The 23018-nt window shown below is 46.4% G+C and overlaps 1 protein-coding gene across 3 annotated transcripts in view; it reads left to right on the plus strand.

The window, feature by feature from the left end:
* The window catches only part of SCRN1 (secernin 1), a 61794-nt gene that overhangs the window by 28473 nt on the left and 10303 nt on the right, over positions 1 to 23018 (plus strand). For all 3 annotated transcript variants that reach the window (XM_027102298.1, XM_027102297.1, XM_027102296.1), the window contains 5 exons: positions 1671 to 1852; positions 9125 to 9327; positions 10560 to 10754; positions 12936 to 13101; positions 22071 to 22251. In XM_027102298.1, coding sequence (XP_026958099.1) covers positions 1752 to 1852; positions 9125 to 9327; positions 10560 to 10754; positions 12936 to 13101; positions 22071 to 22251 — 846 coding nt within the window. In that variant the 5' untranslated portion in view covers positions 1671 to 1751. The remainder of the gene's footprint in view (positions 1 to 1670; positions 1853 to 9124; positions 9328 to 10559; positions 10755 to 12935; positions 13102 to 22070; positions 22252 to 23018) is intronic.

Here is a 23018-nt window from a genome sequence, read left to right on the forward strand (position 1 = left end):
CAATTCCATTTAGAAGAGCACAGAGGACTGTAGCTTGTTTACCGCCTTGGCCAGCTTTTTTGCTGTAAAAGAATCACTTTTTAAAACAATAAATAACTTTCGGGAACTGAATAGGGGAAAACATTTCAAGCGTATATTTTACTATCAATTTGCCATGAAAAACTCAAAGGTCTCTTGACAACCTCCGGGTTTAATTAGCTTTCAGTTTACAAATACTTATCAAGTGAAATAACATTATCCCAGTGCAGAGCAATACCTAACGTGGATCGTGAAGATACGGATGTCACGTGACCAGTGAGTGTGCATTTCAGCTCTTACCTGAGGTTTAGAGATTATGGAAAATCAATGCAGAGTAGCTTTCTGGGCTGCATTCAGTCCATGTAAGTGGGTCTTGAATCAAAAAAATGATCTAAGGCTGCAGTTGATCCAGTGCTTTCAGGTGCCCAATTTAAAATGCAAATGGCTGCTGTGGCTGATAAATTTCTCCCCTGAGAGCTGAAAAGCTCTGTGTAATTTAGAGCCCTGAGTTCCATACTGCAGCTTCCACGGGAAGAGTATGTGTGTCATAGACTGCTAGCATATCAGCGTCAGGAGGCTCCTGTGGACAGCCTAGTTTAGTGCTTTTCCAACTGCTCTAGCCGAGTCCTCCCAGGGGCCCGGTATGGGGAGGGGAAAGGCTCTGAGTTATCTATCCCCAGTCCCATGCCTGTTCTTCCATTCACCTCAATACACTTTGACCGGTTTTATTGTCTTTATGCTTTTATGTAAGAGTTTGTATGGAGGAAGTGTTCTGAGGCTAAAAATATCAATACTTGGAAAGAAGTAGCTTGATCTAGATTAGCTCATTCATTTTCCAGGTAAAGACACAGCAGCCTGGAGAAGTAAGACACAGCTCTAAGTGGTTATGTACTGCAGTTGTGACAGCAGTTAGGAATATGCCTCTCTGGGACTGTTTCCTTATATGTCCACCTCATGGGCTTAGTGTGGGAATCAAATGGGACAGACCAGGAAGCACAATGGATAAGAGAGTGTACATTTAATGCGTTAGTTAAATGTAAAGTATCACTATCATTTTCTCTTTTCTCCCCCTAGAGCAGTCATGTGGGTTGTCAGACTGTGTTCCAGGGAGCCCTAGGGATCATTGCAGGAAGCTTAGGGGACCTCTTTTCTCCAGACAAACCATCTTTCCTTTTATCTGCTTTCTATGTTAGGCATCTAGGTAAAGTTTCTTTTATAGATAGGACTCTATAACTTTTAAAAAGTTTGAAAACCACTGATCTAGAAGGAATTTTGCAGATGAATAGCTATGCTTGTTTAAAATGCTGGTGGCCATCTGTGCCCATTGAAAAGGCTAGATACAGAATATTCAGGGCAGAGATTGCTTGAATACCTGGTTCGAGAAGGTGGACTGCTGTAGATGTAAACATTATGCACAGATTGGCCTGAACCAAAGAGACAGAAAACTGAGTGAGTGAAAAGACTGAAACTCACTGGGGAAACCTTTGAGCTGCTTTGAGACGTGTGGTGTTTTTTAAGTCTGGGTGTTCCCAAGGCCTTTTATTTCTCGGCTCTGTTTGTAACCGATGTGGTGGTTTAATGTAAGTACCAAGGTGAAAACTAAGTGGTACCTGACAGGTGATGACCCTTTCTTTCCTGTCTTCATTTTTTAGTGCACTTACATTTCAATCGACCAAGTTCCCAGGACCCATGCCATCGTGATAAGCAGACCTGCCTGGCTTTGGGGGGCAGAAATGGGAGCCAATGAACATGGAGTGTGCATAGCCAATGAAGCCATCAATGCCAGAGAGCCAGCCGCTGAAACGGAAGCCTTACTGGGGATGGATCTGGTCAGGTACTGCCTGGTGATTCTTTGAAACAACTGCCCAGAACAGGTGGAGTGTGGGGATGGGATTTATCTCCCTCCAAACCTCATACTTCCTAACACAGTCCTTCCAGAGAAGACTTGTGCCTTTTGATATAAACTTGGAGATGATGGAAAAAAGAATAGATTACAATGGAGTATTATTCAGCAATAAAAAAAATTCAGTACCGATACCTGCTATAACATGATGAATCTTGAAAACGTTATACTAAGTGAAAGAAGTCAGACACAAAAGGTCATTATTGTGTGATTCCATTTACATGAAATATCCTGAATATGCCAATTCATAGAAGCAGAAAGTAGATTAGTGGTGGCCTGGGGTTGGAGTGGAGGATGGGGAGTGATTCCTAATGGATATGGTGCTTCTTCTTGGGGTGTTGGAATGTTCTAAATTTAGATTATGGTGATAGTTGCACAACTTTATGAATATACTAAAGACCCCTGAACTACACTTTTAAATGGATGAAGTTTATGGTCTTTGAAATGTATCTATCTAATAATATATAAAAATAAAAAGAATATATTAAAAATACATAAAAGATAAAGGAAAAAAGAACAGAAATCACTTCCCTCCTTTCCCCTCTAAGTCTTGGTCATCTTTTCTTCCTCTCCCTCCCCTTCCAGCCACAGTGTAACAGAGGGAAGCGGACGTGTAAGCTCGGCAGGATGGGGGTCTCTGTCGGCTTGTTCACCACTGCGTCACAAGCACCAGGGGCTGTGTGCCTGGCACGTAGTGGCTGATCAACGACTGAGTTTGGAAAGAATGACTAAAGTAGACGGTGGGTGGGAATGAAACAACGTTCTGAAATGGCTTCCTTTTTTCTGAAATACTGAAATGCGATAGAGTCATGGCTTGATTGAAAGACGATTGGGCTGGGAGCTGGAGGTCTTGGTCTTCAGTGTGGATACTTGTCACTTGTCCGATGTGAGGCCTAGACTGGGTGACCTCCAGAGAGCTTCCCACATGTAACATCCTATAAAAAGGAATAGAGGTTTTTACATTTTGTAGGTTTTGTAGGGAGAAATTGCACATAGAGACCTCCGTGGCCCATAGCTTCTTCCAGCTGATGGGCAGGTCTGTTTGTGACACCCCTTTGATGCCATATGGCCTTTATACCTTCCTCACCCTTCCTTATGCTTCCTGGTTATTATAAACTCAGAAGGTGCAGGTTCCCTGAGCTGGAGAAAAGGAGGGAAAAGCCTTATATTTATAATCAGTTTTCTCTTGATCAACAGAATGAAATGGATAGAATAACAACAAGTTTTGAGCTTATGTTTTGACAGTTGTCCCAGTATTTTTACCTCCGTGCTTAATAGAAATCCTAAAAGTGAAGAGTTAACAATGAAAAATAATGTCCCTTTTATGCCTCATTCATAGCCTTGCATTTTGAGTTATCGTTGACTTTATGGCAGGGGATTTATAGAACTGGCAAATACCACCATTTAAACAGTTGATTTCTAAGGGACGACAGAAAAGAATTTTTTTTTTTAATTTCTTCAAAGCCTCTGATGTGTCTTCTCAAGTTCATCAACCTATAAGGCAACGAGAGTTACTGAATATCTGCTTTGTGCTAGCCTCTGTGGGCACATGAAGAAGCTCAAAAACTGCAAAGAGATTTTAGTCTGGTTGCAGGGAGAAGACAGAAAATTGAGCAATACAAGATTTTAAGACCAATTTAAGATGACAGAAGGAGAGGCGTGTCTCAAGGCAAATCTGAGATTTGTAGCCACATGAATGGCACAGAATCCCAGGCCCTCAGCAGACACCCCTGCATGTTCAGAGATGATAATGGACTGAGTCTGTTTAGGAATGCTTCGAGAAGAAGATGCCTGTGACCGGGGTGTACAACGCTGCGGGGCTGTAGACCGAGAAGATATACTCGGCACATAACTGGGGTTGTGATAGTTACCAAGGTCTGGACACTAACAAGTGTCAGGAGTAGATTACAGGGTGAATTTAACCATAGTCATTTAACTTTAACTCCTTCCCTGGCCACCCATGTCCAGGTATGTGAAGAGGACCCTGCCGCAGGTGTCTGCACCTCGAGCGGCTCTTTGTGAGCTCAGGGTCTCAGCTTTATACAAGCTATGATCAGTTCAGCTGAGCCCAGTCAGATAGCGAGGGGCCGGTTCATACTAACCGAATGCTAAACGTGACCCCTGAGCCAGAAGGCCTCCTAGGTCAGTGTCTCAGAGGCTCCCAGGTGATGGGTGCTGAAGCACACAGAGCACTGTTTGAGTAGCAGGGTTCCAGAGCAGTGGGTCTCGAAGTGTGGCTGGTGACCCAGTAGCTCTGGCATCACCTGGAAAGTTGTTTGAAATGTAGATTCTGGGTCCCCACCACAGACCTCCTGAATCAGCAACTCTGGGGGTTGGGACCAGCAATCCGTGCTTGAACGTGCCCTCCAGGTGCTTCTGATACACACGAAGCGTTGAGAACCAGGGCGCTAGAGGAAAATTTCAGTCCGTGAGCTGTGTTCTTTCAATTTGGGCTCAGTATCTGCAAGGTATTGCTGTCGGAGGGATCACTCCTTCCTCTGTCTGTGCTTGTCTACTGGGCTTGGATGCCAATTCTTTCCTGGACAGCTCCTGGGAGAGCAAGCTCTTTGCACTTTACACTCTATTTCTAGTGCTTGCTAGACCTGGGGTTGATTATTCAAAGATTATACAGGGCCGGCTGCCCCTCTACGGATTCTGATCTTTTGTGCTTTCCAACAGCACGTCAAATCCAGCCTCAGTCCAAAGGGCTGTTAAGTGAACGTTGGTAGCACTTTATTGGGCACTGAGTTTAAGATAAAAGTATAATTTGTATGTGTTTCCTAGAGGTTTGCTGTGGGAATTCAAGCATTAGGCAATACTGTTTTTATATTTCATTTTCACTTTATGTTTATGATGTTAAGTAACATCTGCTACTTACGATCCACTGATCTCTGTGAGAATCTGTCAACGAATCCCTTTCTCCAGGGAAAAGGCACATAAACACATATACTCCATTTTTGCATGTTTCAGGAGGTTGGTACCAAGTAAAAAGAAGATGAATGGAGCTAGCCTAGAAAAATGGGAATTGATTTTCTGGAGGTCAGGGCTCTCTTACCATCCAAGGTCTGTCTCTCATGATAATGCGCCTTGGCCTCTTGGATGAGAACTAGAAAGCTCTTAGAACTCATCCATCAGTGGCATTCTGGTAAATGTTTAATAACCAGCCTGGGGCGGGATGGTGGGGGCAGCTCTGATCTGTAGCCTTTTCCAGTTTCCATGGTGTAAACGCTCCCACGATGATTGATTTCAGGCTGCCGATGGTTTAACCACTAGATCGAAATTCTTGATGTAGAGCAGTCTGCTCTGAGCTGGCGCAGCTGGCCCCAGCGCGTCACTGCCTTCGTTCAGTGTTTCACGCCTCTTCTTCCCTGTGCATGACTGCTCCGTTCTCTTCTTTTTCTGTAGACTGACTTTTGCTGCTCCGTTTGGGTTTAACTTTGTCACTAAAACCCAGTCCATCCCAATATTTTAGAGCATCTGATAATTCTGGATACTTTCCATCAGACCCTCAGTGTATAAAAAGACACAAAAGTCCTTGAAAAGAGGCCAGTGTAATCACTGGAAAGGGCCAAGGGTTGTCTTTAGGTTGTGGGGAGTGTGAGGACCCACAGGTGACCTGAAAGGGGGCCCAGCCAGTATCTGTAGGAGGAAAGAACCTGTGGATTAGAGTTACTATTTCGCGAACACTATTGTATGATGCGTTTTGCATAGAATATTTCATTTAACTTTGACAGCAATCCAGTGAAGTGGGTCTGATTACTTCCGTTTGGTAGACAGGAAATTGAGGTTAAGGGACTTGCCTGAGGCGTCGACAGAGCCTGGTGTACCGGGGCCCACTCCCCTCAGGGAGGTGACCCCTGTCTGTACTAGATCGCAGGTTACTTCTCCTTTCCAGGAGCCAGGAAGCTCTGGATACCAAGAGACAGAGGTTAGTCAAAAGGTTCCCCACGTCTTTCTTCCAAATCAGTACAGCCCTTAGCATCTACTTTTCCCCCCTCCTGCTTCTATCCCTCTGGCTAGAGGCTGGGAATTGTTCGATGTCCAAAACATCATGAACCAAGAGGGGCTTTGCAGACCCCTGGATCTGCGGGGGAGAAGGAAGATTGTTTGCATCTACATCCCTATAGGAACACCAAGCTCATCCCTAAAAGGGGAGGGGAGTTGACTACTTTTATGACTTTCCCCAGGGCAGTGATTATATATCCACGGTAAATCTAGTTATAACTTAGTTTTACCTAATTGGGATTCAAAGGCACAGGGGTCTCCCTAATGGATGGAGACATAGGTGTCACAAAGACAAGCAAGCTGAGTTTCTAAACACGAGGGCTTGCGTGAGGGGAGTGCACACGGTGCTCATCTTCCTTAGTGAGCTGTGTTAACCTTTCAGGAATGGGCACAGTGAGCTTGACATACCAGTGAAAAGGTCATGGGCCCCAAAGAGGGATTTTCTCCGGGATTTCCCATAAAAAATAAGGATCTGAATTTGGGAGCATCTAACTCCAAGATCCAGAAAAACCCGGACCAAGCACACCCTTGGAAGGATTTGAATTTCACTGAAGGTTGATGTCAGAGCGAGACTCTCACATTGGCCCAGTTAATTTCATTCCTTTTCCTGCTCCAGTCAAGCCCATAATGAGGTGTAGCACCCGAAGTGAAAGGAGGCATGGGGACCAGCCTGACGCAAAATGTGTTCTCATTTTGCGTCAGATGAATCTGCCTCATCTAGGAGGGGAAACTGTCATGAAAAGCTTAAAACAGGCCTCAGTGTTGGGAGACTCGTGGCCTGGATCACCATAGCCTGGTGCATTTGTAGCTCTGAGTCTCAGGCGGAGAGGGTGTAACCCGCTGTCATTCACAGCTCTGGCAGTTGTCCTGTTCTCAGCCCATGGCAGAGAGACCGCAAGGGAATGGTCAGGTGGGACAAAGGCGTATCTTCTCCCCATGGTCCTGGCATGAGGGGTATAATCAGAATCGTGTCTGTGGATGAGCGCTGAGGCGCCCCTGCAGATGCCATGCAGAGGGCATCAAAGTCAGTCTGGGAGGGCACGTGTGTTGGAATTTCAGCGTGGGACCCAAACAGGCAGAACAGCAGGAGAGTAAGTTAGAAACTGCACAAGAGAAGTCACAGCTTCCAGACGTGGCACTGTTGCCCCGGCTGGGTATTCACAGGCTCCTAGCACACATTTGCATGGGTAAGTTGGGGCCCTGCAAGGCCCTGGGCACAGGGTTCTCCCTGGAATACGTACATAAGACAGTGTAACCAGGGGCCACCAGGGACCTGTGGAAAGCAGGACCTGTGGAAAGCAGGGCCCCTCCTGTGTGCCCAGCTCTGCTCTGTGAGAGGTGCTCACAGCACACTTGTTTGCTCTGGATCCTCAAGGTAAGGTGAGCACTTATTTCCTCTACGCCGTTTTGGAGAAGATGGCACTGACCAACGGAAGAGTCCACTAATTCCACCTTCTAACGAGTTTATTCTTTTATCACTCCCATGAAGTCTCAGGCTTCAGCGTCTCAAAGCATTGCCTTGTCACCAGTCTCCCTAAATAAGCTTAAATTGAGAAATGCCAAATGAATTGATATACAATTACCTACGAAAATAAGCCTCTTGCAAAGATAAGACCAGAGCACAGAGTTGCATTATCCAGCAGCACAGTGAAATGTCCCTTCAGGAAGAATCAAGCTGGGTGAATTTTAATAACGATTGCATCTCAAGTCGAAAACTCACCCAGGACTGGCCTCTGCTATCATCTTAGCAGGCTCATTGCTCTGCTCTGTGCTTCTGCCCCCAGAAGTACAAGTTGAATGAAGAGATGAATAAGTAGACATTTACCGGGCACCCATTACATGCCATCTTCTTTCAAATCAGCCTGAGAGGGAAGTAGTACTGTTTTCACTTTACAGATGAGAAAATCAAGGTTCGGAAAGTTTATCCCTGGTGGATAGCAGAACCAGAATTAGAACTGAGGTCCCTTTATCTCCGCGTCATTTGTTTTTCTGCCACAGTGTGCTATGTCTGGAAACTTACTGATCACGTACTTGGTGCTGGGCCCTAGAGCCATGTATTTTCATGTTCATTGTCTCATAAAACCCATCCTCATAGTACTCAGTGATGTAGGTGTTTATTTTACAGGTGACGTAAAACTGAAGGTCAAGTATATTATGGAACTTGCTCAGGGTCACACAGAGGGCAGTCTGTGCCTGCTTTAAGGGGTCTATTAATTGGAAGGGCTGGGAGGGGACTGCTGTTTCACTTTGAAAGAAATATGTCCTTTTGGACGACTGAAGCTGTAAGCCACACCAGTAGAGGTGGGCTGATAGGTAGGAGGAGAATATGTAGAAAAAGGACTGATCATGGACGAACCAGCCGCCCATCGCTAATGAGATCGTGAGTGAATTATATGCACAGAGGACAATGGCTGGCTGTGGAGCACTTTTATTACTAATCAAAACATCTGGTGGGGCTTCCCTGGTGCCGCAGTGGTTGAGAATCTGCCCGCTAATGCAGGGGACACGGGTTCGAGCCCTGGTCTGGGAGGATCCCACATGCCGCGGAGCAGCTAGGCCCATGAGCCACAACTACTGAGCCTGCGCGTCTGGAGCCTGTGCTACGCAACAAGAGAGGCCCGCGCACCGCGATGAAGAGTGGCCCCCACTTGCCACAACTAGAGAAAGCCCTCGCACAGAAACGAAGACCCAACACAGCAAAAATAAATAAAATAAATTAATTGAAAACAACAACAACAACAAAACAAAAAACAAAACATCTGGTGTAGAATAATAGAGGTCAAGGCTGGACTGGGCAGAGGTTTCCTTTTGTCCAGAGGCAGGAGGGAGAACAAGCCACAGAGAGGGGGTCTTGCTAAGGGCTGCAACTGAGCTGACCAGCTCTAGGGGAGTCAGAATTAGAAAAGAGAAAGAGAGGTGGCCGAGCTTCCTTTCAAGAGGGAGAAGCCACTGGGCTCCTGATATGCAAGGGGGGCGTCCAAAGACAGAAAACACCCCCGTGATTTTGAACCGAATGTGTGACAGTTGTGTATCTGAGTTCGAGTGCTGTTTATCTGTTTGCGTATTGGCTTGAGTGTTTAACATAGTTACACACATTGGCATTCTTCATAGCTCAGCCCCATCCCAGCCTTTGGTTCCTATGCTGATAATGAGGTGGTGAGGAATGACAGAGGTATGCTTCTGGTTTTCTTACTTCAGGCTTGGTTTAGAGAGAGGGGCAACAGCTAAAGAAGCCTTAGATGTCATCGTCGCCTTGTTGGAAGAACATGGACAAGGCGGGAATTATTATGAAGATGCAAACTCCTACCACAGCTTCCAAAGTGCATATTTGATCGTGGACAGTGAGGAAGCCTGGGTGCTGGAGACCGTGGGGAAGTACTGGGCTGCGGAGAGAATCACAGGTGAGTGGGGTGGCCGGTGGAGAGTTTCGAGGACAGGAAAAGCTGAGGCCATGGTGCCTGGACTTAGAGAAGTCATGCTGCTGTTGCAGACCCTCTGTGCTTCATGTGTAGGCTCTGGAGTGCCTCTCATTTCTGGGCTTCTGCTTCTAGAGAGGAACGGGGGTTTCCTGAGCCTGGAGTGAAGGATGTCAATGCTTGGGAAGCACACACCTGACATTTCATATTGACTGTTTGCCTGGGGGCAAGTCCCAATTCTTAGTTACAGAAACAAAGTCCCAGAGATTTTTCTCAACCTCATGCACATCGTGTGCACACATGCACCCAGACACATGTATATTTGCACACACGTTCCATTAATTTAAAATAATTCATTATCGGGAATTCCCTGGTAGTCCAGTGGTTAGGACTCTGTGCTCTCACTGCCAGGGGCCTGGGTTCAATCCCTGGTCGGGGAACTAAGATCCCATAAGCTGTGCAGTGTGGCCTAAATTAATAAATAAATAAAACAATTCATTATCAGGGCTACTGTGTTTTTCTAAATGTTGGGACCTGAAAAAAATTTGAATGAAGAAGTATCATATTTTATATATAGGGCTTCCCTGGTGGCGCAGTGGTTGGGGGTCCGCCTGCCGATGCAGGGGACGCGGGTTTGTGCCCCGGTCTGGGAGGATCCCGCATGCCGCGGAGCGGCTGGGCCCGTGAGCCATGGCCGCTGAGCCTGCATGTCCAGAGCCTGTGCTCCGCAACGGGAGGGGCCCCAACAATGAGAGGCCCGCGTACCGCAAAAAAAAAAAAAAACAAAAAAAAAAAAACTATATATATATTTGAGCAGAGGGCAGTAGTATAAACTGTTCCTTCAGGTGGAGTGAGACTACATTGGGGAGGAGGAATCTCTGGAGCTGCGACGTTCATGAGTCTTGTTAGTAGCACAGCGCCTCTTTCAAAGAACCTTTCACTTTTCTTGTGAGTAGTAAATGCTTGGGGTTTAGTTCGCCAGATCAAGTGACTGTTGCTCATTGAAAATGTGATAAAATGTGTCAGGAGTGGTCACACCTCCTGGGAAATCTTAAAAGAGAACCAAGGATCATCTGTTTCTCTCTTCAGAAACAGAATCCATTCCTCCCTATACTTAAGAGTCAAGTTGCAGGGGAGAGACGCCCTGTAAATTTCCATTTCTTGATTAAGTCTTTGTAAGTCTATTTCTAAATAACTGGGTTTTGCACTCTCTACAGAGGGAGTCAAGTGCATTTGCAATCAGCTTTCGCTCACGACTAAGATTGACGCAGAGCATCCTGAACTCAGGAGTTATGCTCAGAGTCAAGGCTGGTGGACGGGAGAGGATGAGTTCAATTTTTCTGAAGTTTTTTCTCCAGCTGATGACCATCTAGCCTGCTGTGCAGGCAAAGACAGCTTAGAAAAGCAAGAAGGTGAGTTAGTGTATCCCTTACAATTCTCCCTCTCATACCCTTTGTCTTGCAGCTATTTCAGAGACCTTGTTTGAACTTAGGCGAATGAGCAGAGAGGAAGAGTAGAGAATAGACCTTGTATATAGAGACCGACTCGTGCTAAAGTCCTTGCTGTGCAGGCAAGATGACAACTTGCATTTATTTTTACATGATGCTTTCTCATCATGGATGTTTCCTTTTCCTATTTCTCCTTTAAATGCTGATGTCCTTATGCTTGTCTTGTTTGATACTTATTCCAGCCTTGCTTGTACCTCAGCATTTGTATATGTGACTTACCTTCTTCATATATTTTCCTCTCCCATTAGCCTGCTGAGTCTTGACATCAGGGGTGTTGTCTTTTACTCATCGTAGGATCCCCTTGTGAGGCTTGGTATAGTCCTTTGTTCCATGAACATTTGCTGAGTCAAATTGTTGAACTGAATTCCTTTCCTGAACCCTGTATCTTCCACCCACTATTGACTTAGTCAGAATCCATGTTTAGGTAAATGTGGGTGACTGGATAGCTTGTTACTTGTATGCGTGAGTGGAAAACCCTTCCACATAAACACAGTGGCCACATTTTATATTTGCCATTGGTCATTTAGAACAGGAGTTGGCAAACTATAACTTGTTGGCTGTTCCCTGTTTTGTAAATACAATTTCATTAGAACACAGCCACGCCCATTTATTTACCTATTGCTTATGGCTACTTCCATGCTACGTGGCAGAGTTGAGCAGTTGCGACAGGTAAGTTATGGCAGAGATTATAGGGCCCATAAGCTTAACATATTTCCTATCTGGTTCTTTAAGAAAAAGTTGGCTGACTCAATCTAGAAGAACGCTTTAGGACTTCTGCTATAGAACTTAATTAATAAATTCTGGGTAGGAAGGTAAGAAAGTATCCATTTACAAATCGGAACTTTATAAAAAACCCTAAAAGTTTTTCACTTCAAAAACCTAGCTTGGTAAAAGTATATAATACCAGTTGTAAGGTAGTCCTGCCAAAATATCAAATGTAAATCTGATGAAGCTTCTGGATCTAGCTACTAGTTTACCAGAAATACAGAGGATGGAGGAAAATATTCAGAACACCATCTGCAAAGTCCGTCTTGCAAAGTCCAGAGTGTGAGAAACTCAGGAGAAATGGCCCAACAAATAAAATGCAAGGGGGAAAAATGAGACGCAGTGACTAAAAGAGTCTTAAGAGACATTATCAACCTGTTGGATCCTGGTTTAAATCAGTAAACTCATTTATGAAACAGTGAGGAAGTTTGAACCCTGGATAGTTGAGGAACAGAAGGACTTACTGTTAATACTTTTAGGTGTGATGTGTTACGCATAGAGATTTACAAAGAGGATGTGAGTTGTGGTAGTGAAGTTTAAGGCACCTTTTCTCTATGTGATGCTCTGATTTGATCTTTGTGAACACACTGAAAAAATAGCGTTTCAATGAATTATAAACAGAGGGAGAAAACGTAGAACCCAGGATCCTGTGTAGTAAAAGATTTGTTAGTCTGTTTATCTGAAGTCAGAGCCAATAGTCCTCATGGCTCTAAATATTCTAAATACCTCTCTGTGTATATTTCCCACTGCAGGGAGGTCATTCTCCAAATATAGTATTGACTCTAACCAGCAAGATTGTACCAGAGAGCTGGCTTGGTGCACTGCATAGATTGCATACTTTCTTATGAATATCATTCTGTTGCATACTGTACTAGTTGAGGAATTGCCAAGTGCTGTCACACAGAGACCCCAGAGTAATGTGGCTTAAAGAAAATGGAAATTTATTTCTCTCCCATGTTACAGTTCAGACGTATATGGACAGTCCAGGGCGGGTGGGTTATTCTGCCTCAACACGTGACTTCCTTTTGTGGTACACTCACTGGCATCTCCCAGCCAGCAGGAAGGGAGGGAAAAAAGTGAAGGGCAAACACTCCTTTTTATGGATGTAACGGGGAAGTTGCACACATAATTTCTGCTCACCTCCCGTTGGTCAGGATCTACCACGTGACCACATCTAGCCACAAGGGGAGCTGGGAAATATAGTCCCTACTTGGGCAGTTCTGTTCCCAGCTGTAATTTCAGGGGTTCTGTTACTAAAAAGGGAGAGGACTGATGGATTTTGGTTACAGCTTGCCTCCTCTCTGTCTCTTTTCTTTACAGAAAGCATCACTGTGCAGACTATGATTGACATCTTACGGGACAAAGCCAGTGGAGTCTGTATAGACTCCGAGTCTTTCCTTACCACAGCCAGTGTAGTGTCTGTCCTGCCTCAGAACAGAAGCTCGCCATGCATTCACTACTTCACTGGGACCCCAGATCCTTCCAGGTTTGTCTGAGACACAGTCACACAGGTGGCAAGCGTGTGCTTCCCTTGAGAGCTCACCCAGTAATCACACACTGAGTTCCTGCACCTCCTGCTGTATAGCTGAGTCACGTTTTTTAGTCATCTCACCATGGCCAGTGCAGCACAAAGAGCTGTGATGAAGGGAAGTTCTTGGCTTTTGTCACATACCGTTCATCACCATCATGGAAGCAAATTGTTTTAAATTCAACAAACATTTATTAATATATATTATGGGCCAGGCATTGTGCTGTATTTGAGGGATGCAAAGATAAATAAGACCCAGTGAGACAGAAAGATACAGGAGTGCCCAAGATTGATCAAAACCACCAGTTCCTATGAGTTAGGGGACAGAATGGTCCAGAGGCAATGCACATTGAAGCCACTTCAAGTGCACTGGCCTCTTCTCTAAGACATTGTGTTTTAGGGTATTGCTTTCTGCCCACACACTTCAGCAAAGGGCTTGCACTGCACAGTGTTTAAGAACACGGCATCTAGAATTGAATTCCACCTCTGTCACTTAGTAACTGGTAAGTCTCTTAACCTCTCCAAGCTTGTGTCTGTCCTGTACCATGGACACAATTTTAAGTATTATTTATTAAGACTATCTCTGATCTACCGGGTAGACAGCAGCCCTTCTGCGTGGTAACTTTCAGTCATGCACACCACAAATCATGTCATCAGTGGCTTAGACACAACCATCCAGTGATTTCTAAATTATCAGAATCACTTAGGGGAGTTTTTGAAAAATAAGGATGCCTTGACCCAAACCTATTGTATCAGAATCTTTAAGGTGGACTTAGGAATCTATCTGGTGAGTCTGATCCTCAGCTTGGAGAGGTCTAGAAGACTGCCCATTTCAGTAGGTTCTTTGGTATTTTTCATGTGCTCCATTGGCTGAAAACCATCATCATTTGAGTGTCGGGTATCAAACCTTTGACTCTGCTACCAGGGAATCTGTAGCTGTTTGATTTCATTCCCTTTCCAGCTGAAAGTATTTACTCTCCCCGTATTGTTTCAGGAATACAAGACAATGGCAGTGTCCAGCTAGGGACTGTTCGATGACTCAGGGGAGAAGCCAAGTACCTTTCCTGACACTTTGACCTCACTACTGCCAACATCAATAGATCTTTCTAGCAAGACCTATTAAATTCGGTATAAGCTATCCTTAGTTTTTTCACTCATTCATTATTCATTCAACAAGCACTTATTAGGCACCTGCTGTGTACCAAATCTTATGCTTGTTGGGTACTAGAGACAAAGTGTGCGCAAGATAAGAGGTGGCACGAAGGAGACAATGAAGGGGGAAACCACAGAGAAAGGACTCTTGAGCACTGGGGGTTGTAGGAAGAGAGGTGTGTTAGGTGCTAAAAGCAGGAATGACATTCTGGGTAGAGGGAACAGCATATGCAGAGGCAGAGAGGCATGAGACAGAACGGCACACATTGCAGCTGTGCATCCTCTTGTAGTTCATGTTTCCATCCCTCCTCCACCCGCCCCCTCACCCCCCCACCAGTACACAAGCCCAACATGGGACCTCTGCTGGCCTCTGACAGCGAGCCTTGCCCGCTGGGCAGTATTCCAGGCAACCTCTCAGGACACGCCTCTGTTTGACTCCAGCTGCTTTCTCTTGATTTTGTCTTCCAGTCCTGAACGCTTGGTTCCATGGCCCCACTCCCACCCCCTTGTTGATCCATGAGATCTGGGGCTTGTCTTTCCTCTCCTTGGTGTCTGACTTCCCCTTGTGGACTGACCTCGCTTGCTGGTGGCTTTTGTGAGCACTTTGTGCTGGCCCGCTGGGGTACATGTAGGCATTTAGAGTCTGTCTGGAACATTCTGCTGAGGTATTTAGACATTGTTCTTCAGGGAACAGGAGCCTTTGAAGGAGCAGGTTGAACTGAAGAATGACCACAGCAACCCCGTTGGTTCCTGATGTCTCAGACAGCTGCTCTAACTGTGCTTAGAAGACAGGGCTTGTGATTGCCGGGATGTGAAGATAAAGCAATTCTGTTTCCTAGGGTAAAGTACACGGCCTAATATAATTCTAAAAATGAGCTGGAAAATAGCTTTCTAATATCTAAAATGGAAAATTTCAAGTAATTTTAAAAGAAAGTTATTCATGGTTAAGTTAATTGAAAAGACCTATTAAGGGCTTCCCGGAAGACATTCATTTTTATCTTCTCTGGTTAAATGAGCTACATTTCCTACTGTGACTATAGAACTGTCATAGATTCTTTTCCTCCTATTCAGCATTTCAATGTTTCTCTGTAATTGGGCATTCCCAACATTTTGTATTTTGTCATCGGGAAGCGTAATTACCTACTCTTGGGTTTTTAGGTAATAAAATTAGGGAAATTTTAACCGGCTTCTGCTAATGCTAAAAACATTAGAGAGATGTTTGCAAGAAATAGTTTCAGAGCAGTGGACTTGCAAAAGATTATAATCAAAGAAGACTATATTATTTATCTTCCTAATTAACGTTAGAAACCAAAGGACATCATCTTACTATTGGTCTGCCTGCTTCAGAACTTCTTGACTCTTTGCTCATTGCATCAATTATAGATCCTTTTCTTGATATAGCTTGTCCTCACATTCCCTTTTTTTCTTCCTCCTTCCCTCCCTTCTCTCCTCCCTTCCTCCTAATATGTACCAGGTACTATGTAAGTTTGAGAGTTGGAAGCAGATGCAGAAGTCAGTTTGAGAGTGGGTAGGAGATGCAAAAGACCTTTAATTAATTGTATTGAGCAGGCAAATTCCATCATATTAATATTCTGTTGAGTCAGCTGGTGCCTTGGTCATCCATATAGTTACACTCGTTGGCTTTAGCGCACCGGTTCTGACCTTTGGAGGCCATTTCCTACGTGGAAGCAGTACTTGTTAAAGCTCATCGATATGAAGAATTGGAGAGGGAAAGAGCAGAGGGGTAGCTTCGCATTTGGAGGCAGTGTAAGATTCCGAGTCTCGTGGTGTGCCGGAGCCTATGGAAGCTGATGATGTCATCTCTTCCCAACCCTGTGTTCAGTGACATCACATCGGTAGCTTGAAATGGGCCCCAGTGGGCGTGTTTACACCTTGGAAATCGGCAGACATCATGAATTAGGGCTTGTTATTTTCACCACTGAGAGGCCCCCGCATCTGAGAAAACACACAAACACTCAAGATACAGGATGGATAAACCAAGAGGGGGAGAGTATTAAAAATTTTCCATTTTAAATATTAGAAGGCTATTTCCCCACCCATTTCTTTAATTGTATTAGGCTGTGTACTTTAGCCTGGTAAACAGAAAATAGGGAGGAAGTTCTAGGAAAAAGGGGGTGTTTGACCCACTTTAGTGGCAGGGAATGGGGACACGCAAGGGACATGGTGTGTGTGTGTGTGTTTTCTTCGTCTTCTCCCAGGTACTAGGCTCGAGAGGCTACATTGCATCAGCTGAGACTGTCTTGTCTGGTTCATTCAAATGTTAGTGACAAGTGGAACCTTTTCATTATTGGAGATGATGTCATGGGCTGTAGACACCGTAGTTTACTATGTAAATACAGTGTGGGGCACAGTCTGCACAGACAGACACAGAGCCGAGGGCCTTGCATAAAATAGCGCTGCCTCTGATTTCATTCCCAATTCTCCCAACACTGTCTTTTTCCTCTCTCCTACCCCACGGTTTTGACTTTCCAAAACCGCCCAGAGTATCTGGATCCAGCCCTCAGGGTGTCCCATGCTCCAAAAGTACTAGTTCTCTTTCCCTCTAAATGAAAACACCCTTCGTGGGTAAGTTCTGCTCTCCACCAGATGTGGCTTTGACTATATGATTAAAGTGACTCACAGTCAAGCTGGGATGACCCATGGATGAACCATTCAGAGGGACACCTGCAGCTGAGAGAAACTGGTTCTTCCAGGCCCTTTTCAGATTGGTTCAAAGTTTAGCAAATTCATCCAAGCAGGAGCCTTTGTGCTGCTATTTTCTGCGCCAGCGGATCTGCTGGGGACTCCAGGGCACAGGATAAGCCCAGCTTCATCGCTCAGGGAGTTTCTGCATCTTCAGTGTGAACAGAGCCATGTTTGAAGTCAGAAATGTGAGCTGGCCACTGATACGTAAATTCCAAAGCACAAAAATATTTTGCTTTTCTGCAGTAGCATAATGGGTATATATATATATTTTAGAAACCCGCAGAAGCGATATATAAGGGTGAGTGGTAATGGGGGAAAATGACTTTAGATTTAGAAGATCTGAATTTACTTCTCCATCTGGCACGTATTAGGAATGTACCTGTGGACAAAGCACTTAGCTTCTGTGAGCCTCAGTCATCTCATCTGTGAAATGGTACAGACGTTTTTGCCCTGCCTTGTTCACTGCTGCAGGGGTCCCCAGCCAACCCCTGGTCTGCAGCCTGTTAGGAACCGGGCCGCACAGCAGGAGGTGAGCGGCAGGCGAGCGAGCGAAGCTTCATCTGTATTTACAGCCGCTCCCCAGCCCTCACATTACTGCCTGAGCCATCACCCCACACCCCCGCCGTCCGTGGAAAAATTGTCTTCCACGAAGCCAGTCCCTGGTGCCAAAAAGGTTGGGGACTGCTGCCCCGCTGTATCCCTAGTACTTAGAATAGTATCTGGATCTCAGCATTACACACATATTGAATGAATGAATGAATGAAATTCCATGAGAATTGAATGAAAGCACTTTGAAAATTATGATGTATTGTAAAATGTTAGAGACTTTCGTGATGATTTTGTCTTCCTTCCAAAGGAAGAAACAAATGAGAGGAAAACAGATTTTTTACACTGGCTTGGTGTATCCGTCTCAAGGTTTTAGAAAGAAACAAGGGACAGAGACGGCAAAGATGCCTCCAGTCAAGTGCCTTTCTTAGCTGTGGCTCAGAGTGTCACCCAGGACTAAACTCCTGCAGACTCCGAGACAGGCCTTGCAAGCCCGTGCTGGCTTTGTGCCGTCAGACTGCGTGCCGTGGCCCCTCGCTTTGTCTCAGTGAGAGCTGACGGGTTCAGTGGTGGGGTTCCCTTTCATGTTGCTCATGGCTTTCTTTGTTTAATTGTCCTGCTCGAGGGTCCCCTTAGCGTAGCTCAGCCACCTTTAAACTTCCTCATTGACCAGCTACTGGGCCGACCTTTGCTGGTGGAAGCACTTCCCCCTTTGGGCCTATCATCCTGTATTTGTGTCACACCACACCGTGGAGGGGCTGGGTGACCAGGGCGAGCTCTGGGTTAGGGAGCTTTTCTGAAGGTCGGTCTGTGAGGCAGCTCTGAGGGTGGGGCAGAATCAGCTTCCGGAGCTCCCTCAGCTGTGTCCCGCCTGCATCCGAGCCACCCACGGGCTCCTCTGGGGGTTCTCCACATGGCTGATGAAGTGGGCACCGCCCTGGCTGGGTGGGCCTGGAGGGGTGGTCGCGACCCAGAGGGCAGTTCAGCTTTGCCGCTGGCTGGGCGTGCGGCCTTGGCAAGTCGTTTCCTCTTTCTGGGCCATTACTTAGCATACATTTACTCAAGTGGCATTTAAGAAGCTACCATCTGAGGTTCAGTGTGGGAAGATGTCCGAGTATCTTCTCACCTATTTGGACTTTTAATGAGATTTTCTGTAAGGATTGGCAGGAAATAAGAACATTTGGAAACTGCTGAGTTATCCACGATGCCCTTTTCTGGATATGTGGACAGAAATGATCAGGACTGAGTTATAGATAATTCCCACACCCTGGTATATTAGTATTATTGCAGTTTCTTATTGGCAGTAATTTTATTTATTCAATCTCAAAAAAACCTTTAACCACCAGACACATCTATGGTTCATGTTTTTAGCAGCTGAGGGTGCTGACTTCCTTATAGACTTTGGAAAAAAACACCTGGAGAGGTTTGGCTGCCTTAGAATATTATGGGAACCTCGTCATATTACTTACTTATTTATTTTTAAAGTTAAAATGGATAGATGGGAGGGTTAAACATATGGTCCCTCCTGTCTTAGAAATGCTACCAGACACTCTCACTGATGTTAAAATGAGTGTGGACTGGTTTGAAGTTCCATCACATAGAGGGTTCTGACTTTTACTCTGCTATTATCCTGTATATTGGGTGCAGAAGACCATGATTGTTCTTAGCATGAACTTCTTGAAGACACAAGTTCACAGGCCGCATGACATAGAAAGAGAAATAACACAATAGCTTTAAAAGTTGAAAGGGACCGTAGAGATCGTTTCAGTCCAGTGAGAGGCAGAGAGGGAAAATGATGGGCCCCATAGTTACTCAAAGGGGACAAGGGGACACACCCCCCCATTCTGAGTCCCAGCCCAGTTCCCTGCCCCACTGTCACGAGGCAGGCAGACCCGGATGGTCGCTCAACAAGACCGGCGCCATCCTTCTCCCTCACAGGGCCGGTGTCGGGATGGTCCTGAGCCGCATGGTAAGAAAAGCACCGAGGTTCCAGAAACTGAGTGACCGATTTCCCAGTGAAAACGTCACTCCCACATGGCCTTTTGAAGGGTAGAGAAGAGAGGTGCAGTGCGGGGGGTTGTTTGGGGTAGCATCACGCGAGTGAACATCATCTGTGGCCTGGGGCCGGTATAATACGGGAGAACCCCTGTCCCAAGGAACCTCCTCAGCAGCCCGGGCTCAGCAGCTCTGCTGGACACTGCAGTTTCCCTGGCTCGCCATGGCTAAGCCCGCACCCACCCCGCCTCCAAGGCCAAGAGCAGGGGATCCCCCGGCTCTGACCCTCTCTGCCTAGCACTGGGCCTGGGGAGGAGGTGTGAACTGTGCAGGTTCTGGGGTGTTTGGCAGGAGCCCGGGGCCCAGTGTTGCTCAGGGGCTCTCAGCTCAGGCCAAGGAAGCTGCAGGTCACATCTGCTGGAACACGGTGTGTGTTGTGTGCACTGCCTTTTCAGGAAACCCCGAGTGCTGTCAGGCCCTGAAGGAGAGGACACTTGCCCGCTGTGAGGCTGCTGTGTCGTCAGAGGCCAGAGGGGCACAGAGGCAGTTAGTCCTGGATGTCTCTATGCCGGACTCCGCCCTCTTCCACCTCTTTCCCTCCCTCCCTCCCTCCCACTCTCCCCTCTCCCTCCCCATCCATTACCATCTGCCAGTGAACCCTCAAACTGCCCTTTTGCAGAGTCAACCAAATGACCAATTGGAGAATTCAACTTCATGTAATCAAAATTCTTTAGACGCTTTAAAATTGTGCATTAATTCCTTTCGCTTTCAACAGTCACCCATTCAGCGTTCAGGAGAAGGGAAGAGGAGTGAGGTATTTTCAGAGGCCGTACGAAGTGGCAATGTGTGTTCCCCCTGTATGAGGTAGCTCCCCTGCATCTTGGGGAGGGAAGTTCCTTGGGAGGACTCGGCCTTGTGGAATTAGGTCCCACCCACATGCCCATGCCTTGTGCTTCACGGTGGATGGGCCCAGCCTCCTGCGTTTGCATCACCTGCAGAACACAACACTATCCTTAACCTGTACCACCCACTTTGCCAGCTTTGGGAGCAACTGCTTTCAATATTCAAATTAAATTAGGATGAGCCCGACCTTTCATGCTGTGATCAGGGTCTTCTTCACCTGAGCCCTTTTCCCTTGACAACCTCAGGGAACAAACTCAAGAGGTCACTGCTAGTTACTGTGGTCTCTGGTCATGCTCCTCAGACTTGGATGTCATCAGTCCCCTGGGGACCTTAACAAGCAGGTTCTATTCAGCAGGACGGGGGTGGGGGGTGGGGGGTGGGGTGGGGGATGGGGCCTGAGGGTGATGCTGACTCTCAAGTCCAAGGACACAGTTTGGGTACAAAGGTCATGGGTTTCCAGTTCTTTGCAGATTGTGGCATAGTGAAAATGTTTGTGTGACACAGCGGCAAGGCTGCTCTGGCCGCCTCAAGTCCAGGCACCTCGGGGCTGAGGGAATCAACCTCCCAGCTCTTCTCATCCACTGGAGGTACCAGTTAAGAGGAGAGGAAACAACCCAAACCTGAGCCGCACACACGGGGTGCGGGCGTGTGTCTCATTCTCTCCAATTGTTATTGCAGGTGCCCGCGTGGTGTGATTGAAAACAGGCCACCCTCGGGGCCCAGAGGTGCCTGTGCTCTGCCAGGAGGACTGCTTTGATCCAGCCGTGTTCTTTCTGGGTGCAGAGCAGGGAGAGTGAGGCTCTTTCCCTCTAGTGTTACTGTCAGCTGTGGTCGCCACAGACCCCGTTGGCCTGGGATCCCAAGATGCAGTTTCTTAGACACATGGCTCTTTTGGGGTGTGTGCGCATCTGGGGGGATGTGTTGAAATGTCCCCAGGTATGCACAGGTGCGCGCACACACACACACACGCACACACACACACACACACACACACACACACAGCCATGTCCCCTAAGACATCCCTTGTGCCAAAAGAGCTGAATCAAAGAGTTCTTGGGTTAGCCGCCTACCGTCCTCTCAGCCTCACTCTCACACAACCAGACTTCTGTCCTCTGTGGTGTGCCCTCTCTGGGGCCCCGGGATTCTTTGTCATCTGTCTTAATCTGTCCCACCTTGAGTCTGTCAGAGATATTTCAAACATTTTCAAATAAGGTAGAACCTAAAAAAAAAGGTTGAGGTCTCAGACCCTGCCTTTCCAGGAGGCCCCTTTCCACAGAGCATGGTGGAGATAGACCAGCTCTGATCGGTGGCCCATTGCACCCTTTCCTCAAAACACTGTGTCTATCTGCCTCCTTTCATGTGACTGAAAGGGGCTCCTAAATGGCCTTCCCCGAACAAAGCCAGTCTGTTTTGATGTCTCCTCTCTGCAAATAGAAGAATTTGCAGCTTATAAACAGCAGTTAGTTCTACTAAAATCGTTACTAAGATATGCAGTTGGGTCTCTCCCGGCAGGCAGCCTGCCCCCGTGAGCTGGCCCAGGAGATGTTTGCTGAAGGAAAGGGCAGCCTCTGGTGTCCTCAAGCCCCAGGCTCGGTTTGGCTGAAGTACCTCTCCTTTCTCTCCAGGTCCATATTCAAGCCTTTCATCTTTGTCGACGATGTAAAACTCGTCCCCAAAGCACAGTCTCCCTGTTTCGGAGGCGATGACCCTGCCAGAAAGGAGCCTCGGTTCCAGGAGAAGCCAGACCGCCGCCACGAGCTATACAAGGCCCATGAGTGGGCCCGGGCGGTCCTGGAGAGTGACGAGGTGAGCCTGGCTGTGAGCCCCGGGCGCGGGCGGGGTCCCTAGCAAGGAGGCAGGACAGTGTTGAACAAGCTCGTCATCTTCCTCCTCTCCAGCAAGTCTGCTTCCAGAAACCCAGGCTCCCGGGCCCCCTCCTAGAATGCTGGTGGTAATTGTTCCTCCCAGCCTCTTGAAACCCAGTGAAACCAAGCCTCTGCTTTTGATGTTATTCTAGAACTCAGTGGGCTAAGCATCTCCCTCTTTTACTTACTGTTCACCTGCAAATAACAGAAACGTGCAGTACTAGTCAGGAGACCTGCTTTTCTGTTGTCGAAAATTCTTTGTATACTTTTAGGGGTAAAAATGTGTACGTAACGGCAGCACGTCAAAGATGCCATCATGTTGTTGTTTAACAAAGTTCTGGAGACGGTTGGTGGTGATGGTTGCACAGCAATGTGAATGTCTTTATGCCCCTGAACTGTACACTTAAAAATGGTTAAAATGGTAAATTTTGTTACGTATATTTTTTCATACAAAAAAGTTTTTTTTTTTAAAGTTTCTAGCTTTAAAATAGCTGTTCTTCAAAGTGCAGCCCTCCCTCCTCCACCCAAAGTTCTGATTAATAAAGTTACAAGACATCAATTCAAACAAGACAAACACTCAATATATGCCCACAGCAACCCTTAGTGGTGGGCTTTCATATAAAATCGAAGCCTCTATTTTGCTGAAGGGAGAAGCAAGGAACATGGTTGTTAGATGCTCATCTGCTCCCCAAGCATTTATTTAACAAC

Source organism: Aethalodelphis obliquidens, unplaced genomic scaffold (assembly GCF_003676395.1).
Source record: "Aethalodelphis obliquidens isolate GAN/ISIS:26980383/991018 unplaced genomic scaffold, ASM367639v1 scaffold5, whole genome shotgun sequence".
NCBI lineage: Eukaryota > Metazoa > Chordata > Mammalia > Artiodactyla > Delphinidae > Aethalodelphis > Aethalodelphis obliquidens.